General features: G+C 50.7%; 1 protein-coding gene across 1 annotated transcript; it reads left to right on the top strand.

Annotated features, from left to right (window-relative positions):
• Positions 1-3,467: 3,467 nt before the first annotated feature.
• Positions 3,468-5,264, top strand: FGF21 (fibroblast growth factor 21). The gene is made up of 3 exons (XM_006898688.1): positions 3,468-3,699; positions 4,065-4,168; positions 4,974-5,264. The coding sequence occupies exons 1-3, from the start codon at positions 3,468-3,470 to the stop codon at positions 5,262-5,264; spliced, it is 627 nt and encodes a 208-aa protein (XP_006898750.1).
• Positions 5,265-10,363: the final 5,099 nt, after the last annotated feature.

The following is a 10,363-nucleotide window of genomic DNA, read 5'->3' as shown; positions in this document are numbered from 1 at the left end:
AAGTGCATGAGGTCCTCCTCAGTTTCAGCGAGCAGGGTTGTGTCATCTGCATAATGCAGATTGTTGATCGATCGTCCACCAATCCTAACGATTGTTAATAATGGGAGAAAGATGAGCAATCTCTTTTTGTGCAATATATACTGCCTTTGAAAACCCACTGGAGGGTCAGCTGTGAGGCAGTGCCCACCTCACCATATGTACCAACAATTAAGATTGCACTGGCATTTCTCTGTTGTTCTACTCGTTTGGGAGTAATCTTTAGCAATCTCTAGCAATTTAGCATGTGCCATTGTTGGATAACTTCCCTAAACAATTATCCATTTTGGAAGGTTCTGTTGCATCACTTCTTGAGAACCAGAGAACTACCAGATGTTCACAGTGGATTTAGAAGAGGCCATTGTACCAGGGATATCATTGCTGATGTCAGAGGAGTCCTGGCTGGAAGCAGAGAATATCAGAAGGATGATGTCTATTTTTGTCGTGTTTAATTCTGTTTATTAGATTCTATTTTTAACCTGTTTTATTGATTATGTAAAGATATTTGACTGTATGGATCATAACAAATTATGACTAGCATTGAGGAGAATGAGAATCCCAGAACACCTAACTGTACTCGTGTGAAACCCATACTTAGATCCAGAAACTGTTGTCTAGATGGAGCAAGGGAACACTGCCTGGTTTAAAATTAAGAAAGGTATGTGTCAGGGCTGAATCCTTTCTACATATCCATTCAGTCTGTATGCTGAGCAAATAATTCAAGAAGCTGGACTTTCTGAATATAAAGGACTGGAGGAAGACTCATCAACAACCTGCATTATGCAGCTAAAACAACCTTGCTTACTGAGAGTGAGGAAGAACTGAAATGGTGAAGATCAAAAACTACACCCTTCAGTATGGATCTTTTCTCAACATCAAGAAAATGAAAATTCTCACCACTGGTTCAATAGGCAGCATCTATCCTGACAAACGGAGGGAAGATTGAATTTGTCAATGATTTTGTCTTACTTGGATCCACAATCAAAGCCTATGGTTAACAGCAGCCAAGAAATCAAAAGAAGTATTGCATTGGGAAAGTCAGCTGTGAAGGACTTCGCCAAAGTATTAAGGAACAATGATATCACTTTAAAGACTAAGGTGCACCTGACCCAACCATGGTCTTTTCAATCACCTGCTATGCGTCTGAGAACTGGACGATGAAGAAGACTGACAGAAGAATCAATGTCCGTGAGTTGTGTTGAAGAGTACTGACGATCTCAAATATGTTTTGGAGAAAGTGCAGCCAAAGTACTGCTTAGAGCCCCTGATGGCAAAACTTCGTCTCACATACTTTGGGCATGTTGTTAGGAGAGTCCCGTCTTCGGAAAGGGACATCATGCTTGGAAAGGTGGAGGATCAATGAGAGAGAAAGACCCTCAACCAGCGAGATGGATGAATATGCAGTGACCGCAGCGACGGCACAGGAGAGGACAGGGTTCAGATGCAGTCGTTGTCATAGGGTTGCTATGAGTCGCCTGCAACTTGACGGCACTTAACAATAATAACATCAACATAGAGAGATCAGCTGGCCCAGTGGATAGAAAGCGATGCTACCAAGCCAAAGGTGGGTGACTTAATCCACGGCCCTCAGGCCTGTCTTTGATTGTTTTTGTTCAGACATTCCTCTAGGTCGTATAGCCCTGGTGTACAAGTTGCCTTTCTAGTCACTTGTGGTTGCCGTGAGGCTGAACACTGTGACACTGATGTGTCAAATGCATTAATGGTTGGTTACCCAATGTAGACGGAGAGTGGGGTGGAGCTCCCCGATTAAAACAAGCTTGGAAGGAGGAGTGGCATCTACTTCCGTAATAGCTTGCCTCCAGAAACCCTGTGAACCTGGAGAGAGGGTGAGAGACAGCCAAGCGTTGAGGACTCTCCTTCATAGGGTCGCTATGAGTCACTTGCAACTCGACGACACTTAACAACAAGGAGTTCTGAGCCCAAATTATCTCTTCCTCAGACAAAAGTCTGGCTCTAAGATCCTCATCTTAAGTCTGAAGAGTCTATCTCAGGCCATCTTCTCCCCAAGACTCAGGAGCTGCAGCCCCCCCACTCCCACTAGACCCTACCTCCCTCAGACCTGGAAGTTGGGGGGGGGGGCTCCTAGCGTCTTCCTTTTTCGGATCCAGAAGTCTGGCTCGGCTCCAACCCAGGCCCTCCCCAGTCTGAGAAGTTCAGCCCCTGTGCGACTGGGGGCTTTCAGGAATTTGGTGAACCCCTGTGTCCCTTGTCAGCTCCAGGTTTCTGACTTCCCTCCAGCCTCGGAGTCAGAACCTTGTCTGCCCTGACGTTTCTGCTGTTTTGAGTGCACCTGTCTGGGGACCTGGACGACTTTGCTGGTGAAAGAAACACCAGGATTGCATCAGGGAGGAGGCGGAGGAGGCCACGGCAGAGCTTGGTGAGCTGGCTGGCCTCTGCCCAGAAGTGAGGCCAGGAATCCCAACGTCCACAGCCCTTTCACGTGGCCCTTCCTGCTCTTAGAGGCCAGAAAACTCTGTCAGGGCTCCCCATCCCACCTCTGAAATCTGGGTGTTTCAACAGAAAGGACTGTCCGGAGGGGGAGCAAAATCAGGCCCACTCAGTCAGAAAAAGGATTTGGGGGGACTCAGTTCCTGGTGTCTAGGCACCCCCTCCTTCAGTTCCAGGAGAGAGATCTGGACCCTCTTCCCTCAGACCAGGAATCCTCATCTCCTCAATCCCCTCTTCCCTCAGACTTGGAGTCTCCAGCCCCCTCCTCCCTCAGAACCTGGAGGCTGGACCCTCATCTCCATCCTCCCTTAGGCCCAGGAGTCCAGGCCCTCAGCTCCCTCTTCCCACAGACTTCCATGAAGGTCTGGGGAGGGGGTATCCGAGGTCGTCCTCCCTCAGACCCAGGAATCCAGGCTCCCAGTCTCTCCTCCCTCAGACCCAGGAGTCCAGGCTCCCAACCTCTGCTCCCTTGGACTCAGGATTCTAGTACTATAACCCTCTCTTCCCTCAGACCCAGGAATTTGAGACCGCAGACCCCAGGATCTTCCAGGCTTCTGCAGCCCAGCCCCAGGAATCTCAGGCCCCTTCACCACAGGACGACAGCAATCACATTCTCTTTTCTCCTGTTCCCCCAGACCCAGGAGTGTGGCCCCCAGCCGGAGGACCCCCGATTGCATCATGCATTCAGGTGACCTGGCCACGGTGGAATCCTGGCTCTGGCCAACTAGGTCAGATATCATGGGTCAGGCGTGGGGAAGGTGATGGGGCGGACCTGTCTGGGTATAAATTCTGGGGCTATGCAGCGATCCCAGGAGACTGGGTGCCCTGTCGGCCAAGAGTCCACCAGCCAGGAGACCCAGGCATTCCGGGTACCAGAGCCTTGAACCTGCTGTCCCAGAGGGCAGGCCAGGCCTGGAACCCTGCCCCTAAAATCTCACCCGGAGCTGGCCAGAGGACTGTTGATGGGCTGGGCCAAGTGGGGCTCTGAGCAGCGGGGCCTGTGGGTCTCTGTGCTGGCGGTCCTGCTGGGAGCCTGTCTTGCGTACCCCATCCGAGACTCCAGCCCTCTCCTCCAATTCGGAGGCCAGGTCCGGCAGCGCTATCTCTACACGGATGACGTGCAGGAAACCGAGGCCCACCTGGAGATCAGAGCGGATGGCACAGTGGTGGGGGCCGCCCACCGGAGCCCTGAGAGTGAGTGTGGGCGGGGCTGGACTCCAGCATTGGGGACGGAGGGACTGGGGACCCCAAATCTTGGGTCTGAGAGAAGAAGGGACTGTGTCTGGGGACTCCCAGGTCTGACGGAGGAGGGACATATTTTAGGATTACTGAATCTAAGAGAGGAAAGGGTTAGGGTCTGATAGAGGAGGCGGCTGGGGCCAGGGCTCCTGAATTTGAGGGAGGAGGGGACTGTCCTTGAGGACTTGACTTGATAGAAATGTCGCTGGGCTCAGGACTTCTAGTCTGACGGAGGAGGGCACTGAGGTTGGGGAGTCCTGAGTCTGAGGCAGGATAAGCTGAGACAAGTTCTCTGGGGCCCCACCCCATTCTCTGTTCAGGTCTCTTGGAGCTGAAAGCCTTGAAACCCGGCATAATTCAGATCCTGGGGGTCAAGACCTCCCGCTTCCTTTGCCAGCGACCTGATGGGGTACTGTACGGATCGGTGAGTTTGGGGGCCCCTCCTTGCATTCTCTGACACTCCATTCTGGGATGACATCAATGCTCTCTGGTCCCCCAGCCTGGCTGCTACCAGGGTGAGAACTGCCATGGTCAGGGTTTGGGAGAAGGGGATACCACAACTGAGGTGGCTCCCCCCTTACAGGCCCCAGTGAGGTGAGTGAGTGGCCGAGTGGTCTTTGAGGCTGAATCTGTGACCCTCGTGCCTGACTTCACAGGCTTCTGTGTGCCCGGCCCAGGCCCAGTGCAGGAACATTCTGAATTCCTATTGGCCTCTGAAGTGACCTGGACCTTGGGTGCTGGCCAGACCCTCGGTCAGCCTCCCGACAGGACCCTGAGCTGGAACTTTCTCTGTGACATAGGAGGAGGGATGTGGGCTTTATAGGACTACCCTGATGTAAAGGAGGAATCTGGGTTTTATTGCTTAATTTCTGAGAAGAGGGGGCTGGATTTGGGGGCTCCCAGGGCAGAAGGAAGAGGGGGGACTAAAGGCCGAATTTCCTGGGTCTGAGAGAGGAGGTGCTGAGGACCTGGATTCTTGGTGTGAAGGAGAAGCTACAATCCAGAGTTCAAATTCAGAAGGGCAGGGACTCCGAGATTCAAGGGAAAATGGGGCTTGAACTCATAGGTCTAAGGGGCAGAGGGCTGGATGCTAGGGTCTGAAGGAGGATGATTCTGATTCCTGGGTCTGTGGAAGGAAGAGCTAGAGCTTGGACTCCTGAGCCCCCCAGATGGAGTGTGTCCTTAGGAATCAGATCGTCCCTATTATCTTCTCTCTGTATGTCCCCCAGCTCCGTTTCGACCCAGGCGCCTGCAGCTTCAGAGAACTGCTTCTTGAGGACGGATACAATGTTTACCGATCCGAGGCCCATGGCCTCCCACTCCGCCTGCCCCCCAACAACTCCCCACACGGGGACCCGGCCCCTCAAGGCCCAGCCCGCTTCCTGCCACTGCCAGGCCAGCTCCAGACACCCCTAGAGCCTCTGGGGATCCTGGCCCCCGAACCCCCTGATGTGGACTCCTCCGACCCCCTGAGCATGGTGGGTCCCTCACAGGGCCGAAGTCCCAGCTTCGCTTCCTGAAGTCACAAATCATTACTGGGCCATTCTTTTTTAATTTATTGGGTTATTTATATTATTTATTTTTTCTTCTTTTTTTTGTTATGTGAGATAATAAAGAGTCTGAGGAAGATCTAAGTGAGTGCGTGTGTAAAAGATTATTTGAAGGAAGAGGGGACACCTGCTTCCTCTCACTCCACAAACCCTGACGCTGCCCCCTTTGCTGTAAGGCGGTGGGGAGGTCCCAGCCTCCCCTGGGACTGTGTTCAGCTCTGTTCTGCTGTCCCCAGGGACTTTCCACTCTCTAGATCCTTTGAGGGACACCTTCACTCCTCCTCTTGTCCCCCACCTTTGTCTAAAGAGGAGAAAACGGGACTTGGGGGCACGGGACCATAAACATCTTTTTGAAAGGGCCAGAGGGAGTAAGACCTGCACAGCCCCTCACTGCCCCAGAGCAAAAAGCAGATAAAAATCCCATAACCCAGCCCCATGGTACCTCTTGAGCCACATCAACAGACAGAGGTTCATTTATTCATTGTCAACTCACAGACTCACAGCTATGGTACTGAGAATGGAATTTATTAGGGAAGTAAGTTGGAGAGTGGGGGAGGCAAATAAAATCACCAATACAAGTCCAGGTTTTAGTCCAAGTTCCAAGGCACAATTCCTCAATGAGTTAGTTTAGGTCTGGTTTCAGTTCAGCAGTCAAATCCAAATTATCCAGCAAGGCTTGCCTCAGAGTAGTTGTAAGTCAGCACCTGACAAGAACAGCAGAAATCTTTAACAATGGCCTTTATCTCAGGGCTTCTCTGCTTACACCTTGCCACAGTTTCTCCACAGCAACGCCACAGTCTCTCCACCACCTTCACCAGGGTCTTGCTCTTACCAGGGTCGTGCCACCACAAGTCTTGCCCATCTCAAGTCTTTTCACTCAGTCTGGGAAGCACTCTTTCTCTTCTCCTAGTCTCACAGCTGTTGATGATTTACAAGATCATGTTGATTAACTGCAAGACCATGTGTCTGCAGTTAAGGTAGCTGGATTCCAGAGGGGGATAACCGTAATGGTTAAACACAAGCCAACTTTTAGGCAAACACCACAGTTAACATCATGGAACTGTATTTCTCAGTTGCTGAAACAGTGAGAGGTTTTTATGTGTGTGACACTGCAGAGACACACCTCGTGAGAGATATAGGTTTAGTTCCTTTAGTGACGGGACACAGCTTGGACTTTTGAGTTGGGTTAAAGGTGCTTGGGTTCTGGGAGTGAAGGTGCCATTAAGGATGGCACACTTAGATCCAGCAGGACTAGAAAAATGGACATCTGGACACTGGGGAATCCGAAGAACAGAAATGAGAATGTAGATACCCTGGTCTGAGGGAGGAGGGGCCCTGGGGTTCCTGGGGCTGACAGAGAAGAGAATAGAGACCTAGATTCCTGGAGAGAAGGGAGCTGGGGACCAGGATTCTGAGTGTAACGGAGACTAGACTCCTGGGTCTACTGGCCTGGATTTAGATCTGAGTGAGGAAGGGGAATTTCAGCCTCAACTCCTACATCTGAGAGGTTGGCCTGAGGGTCTGCATTTCTGTGTCCAAGGGAGGAGGAGACCAGGAGCCCGGATTCTATCTTGCTGCTGGACTTTGGGGCGAAATGACTCTCATGTAACCCTGACAAGCCAGTTGCCCCTTCTTCCTCTCCTCCCACACCTATTTTCCCGTATTTCGTCTCATGCAGTGATTGCATGAAGGAAAGAGAATTGAGCCACTCTTCCCAGGAGATCATGAGGTCATATGATCATAGTCATAGTCTCAGGTGATTCCTTTATATCTCAACCCCAACCCCCCCCAGATTAAAAACCAAACCCATTTCTTTGCAACTGAGCCCATTCTGACTCATCATAACCCTTTGGGACAGAGTAGAACTGCTGATGGGGAAACCAAGGCTGTAAATGCTTAGGAAAGCAGACTATCTCAGCCTTCTCCCACGTAGTCGCTGGGGATTCGAACCACCAAAGAACCTTTGGGTTGGCAGCCCAAGGCTTAACCCACTGTGCCAGCAGGACCCCTCCACAGTTCAACAGAGAGAGATTTTGGGTTAAAGGATAAATATGGATGCTGGAGGATTTATGAGAGGGACTCGGTGCCCAGAAGAAATGAAAGCTTGTCATCTTCTGGAAAGCCCACTCTGAGGAAATGTGCTTGGCTCGCTGATGGGGAGCAGTCACACTGGAAAGGAGTCTTGGAGGCCCCCAAACCTGACAGGAAGGAGAGGCGTAGGTCCTGGGGACCCCTGTGAGATGTGAGTGCCTGTCTGAAGGGTCCGCCACACCTCTGTGTAGGAAAAACACACCCGGGTGAGTGAGGAGCAGAAGGAAGTGTGGGCACCGCCCCCCACCCCCTCTCCGGGCTGGGAGTCCTGGAGAACAGAGATTCAGAAAGGAAGGAAGAGGGACTGGAAGGGGGCGGGGTGGGGGGAGTATGTGACAGAGATCCAGAGAGAGGGAAGGAGATCCAGAGGAAGAGGGTGGGGTGCAAAGACCCAGAGAGAGAGACAGACAGACAGACAGACAGACTCAGAGAGAGTGGGACAGAGATACAGAGAGAGGGAAAGAGATCGAGGACAGTGGCGGGGGAGACCCAGAGAGAGACACGGTGGTGGGGGGGGGAGCGAGAGAGAGAGTCAGAGAATCAGAGAGAGGGAAGGGATGGGGGACAAAGACACACAGAGAGAGAGAGATCCAGAAAGAAGAAAGAAGATCTGGGGCGGGGGGTGGGGTGGGGGAAGACCCAGAGAGACACAGGGACAGAGAGAGAGAGACAGAGACAGAATCAGAGAGAGGGAAGAGGAGATCCAGAGGATTGGGGGTGGGGAGAAAGCGAGAGAGGAGGAGGAAAAAGACCTAGAGAGACACAGGGACAGAGAGAGACACAGAATCAGAGAGAGGGAAGAAGATACAGAGGGTGGGGGGAAAAGAACCAGAGAGAGAGACAGGGACAGAGAGAGAGAGAAAGAGAGAGAGACAGTGGAGGAAAAAGACCTAGAGAGAGACAGGGACAGAGAGCGATCGAGCGAGAGACAGAGATTCAGAGAGAAGGGGACAGAGATCCAGAAAGAGGAAAGGAGACCCAGCGGGTTGGAGGCAAAGACCCAGTGAGAGACAGGGACAGAGAATGAGAGAGTGGGAAAGAGATTGAGAGAGAGAGAGACAGAGACTCAGAGAAAGGAAACGAGATTCAGAGGGTGTAAGTCAAAGACTTAGAGAGAGGCAGGGACGGAAAGTGAGCGAGAGACAAAGAGAGAGAGACAGAGATCCACAAAGAGGGAAGGAACCCAGAGGAAGGGGTTAGAGATGGAGACAGAGACTCAGAGGGAGGGGGACAGAGACCCAGAGAGGGACAGATACAGAGACCCTGAGAAAAAGAAGGGCAGTGAAAGAAGTGGGAGCCAGGTCAGGAGTGAGGAGGGCCGGGAACCTTTGAGGATTTCCTATTTACAGGACAGAAGCAAGGATGTCACATGGACTATTTAATAGTGTGAAGATGATGTGAAATAGCCCCCCAATTTATTTTTTTCCCCACTGTGATGTGAGTGAAAGTTTACAGAACAAAAGCTTATCCACAGCCATTCATACATTGTACGGGCTTTTTTTAATAGTAAAGATAAATTTATCAGAAAGATACATCCTCAAAGAGCCAGACCTCACTCCTCGTAAAGAAATAGGCAGAGAGGCCACTTTATGCTTCTTGAAAAGGTTTGCAAACCCCATATTGTAACAGCATACTTCCACGCCCCCCCCGTGTGTTCCCCTGTTTCCACTTGTACTTCTTTCTACCAAATGCTGCCTTCTGAGCTTGTCCCAGGGACAATGCTGCTCTTCTGATGACACAACATACCTGCTTGTTCTACAGAGCGTGTCCCTCCCCGGTGCTATTGATTATCTTATTAGATCTGTGTTATTGTTTGGCTGCAAGTTGCGTTACAAAGGACACTGTCCTTCTCTGTGAGATCTGACTCAGCTCTAGGTGACAAAGTTCAGGGAAAGAAGCTCTGTGTGGGTAACTGATGTCAGGACTAAACAGGGAAGTTAAAAATAGAATTATGTATTGATTATCTGTTCCTCTTAGACCCCTGGCTTTGTCTTCTCAGACCCAGGCTGTTTGAGTAAAAATCATCTTCTGTATGTCAGTCAGGGTCAGCTCCATGTTCTGCCTGTCTTTCCAACCTCAGTCTTCACACCAGACTCTGTTGGAGTCTCTTCCAGACCACCTGTCCACAGTTCCGTCTGTCTCGGCCTTGAATTCTGTCTGGCTTTCTGGGGCTTTTAAAGACAGTGAAATCACAAGGTCTTGGGGAATTCTCAGCCATGCCAGTAGACATTCCCAGGGCAGTGTTTAGAACACTCCTGCTTTCTTTCCAATTAGGACAGAACCTCCCTTAATCATTTGACCACCCATCTTCCTATCTAGAATGGTAACAGAAATACCACAAGTGGGGCAGCCTTAACAAAACCGGGATTCATTCTCTCACTGTTTGTTCAGGAGCTGTAGTGGTTGTTTTGTGTCTTCCTGTCAGAATCCATTCGCAGCAGACCATCCAGTGACTTTTCAGAGGCTGTAAGTCGCATGAGAGGAGACTCCCCATCTTTCTCCCATGGAGCTGCTTGTGGATTCAAACTGCCTGCCTTTGGGTTGGCAGTGTAACTCCTTCCCCACTAGGCCACCAGAGCTTCCTGTTTAGGACCTGATAAATTCATGCTTCAAACTCCATGAGACTGCATTCTCTGTTTATCTGCTCAGAGGGAAAATCCTTGTCAGCAACCCTTGAGTCTAGGTGTTTCCCTGCATAGGGATCCTGGGGTTTTTTTTGGGTTTTTTAATTTATTTTATTTTATTATTTTTTTGTGTGTACGGTCAAATCAGATCTGACTGGTACAGGAGGAGATTGTTCCTCCTTCTCCAGCAGAGCATCTGGTGGATTCGAACTGTGCACTTCTTGGATTGCAGTGCAGCTTCTTGCCACTAGGCCACCAGAGCTCGCCGGACCCTGGGTTTAAAGACACTTTCCCCCCAACCCCGATTGAGTCATTTTATCTACACTAAGTATTGTTGTTGTTGTTGTTGTTGTT

This window comes from Elephantulus edwardii, unplaced genomic scaffold, assembly GCF_000299155.1.
Source record: "Elephantulus edwardii isolate Elephantulus edwardi_28Jun2011 unplaced genomic scaffold, EleEdw1.0 scaffold00236, whole genome shotgun sequence".
Taxonomy (NCBI): Eukaryota; Metazoa; Chordata; class Mammalia; order Macroscelidea; family Macroscelididae; genus Elephantulus; species Elephantulus edwardii.
This window is presented reverse-complemented; position numbering and strand designations above follow the sequence as displayed.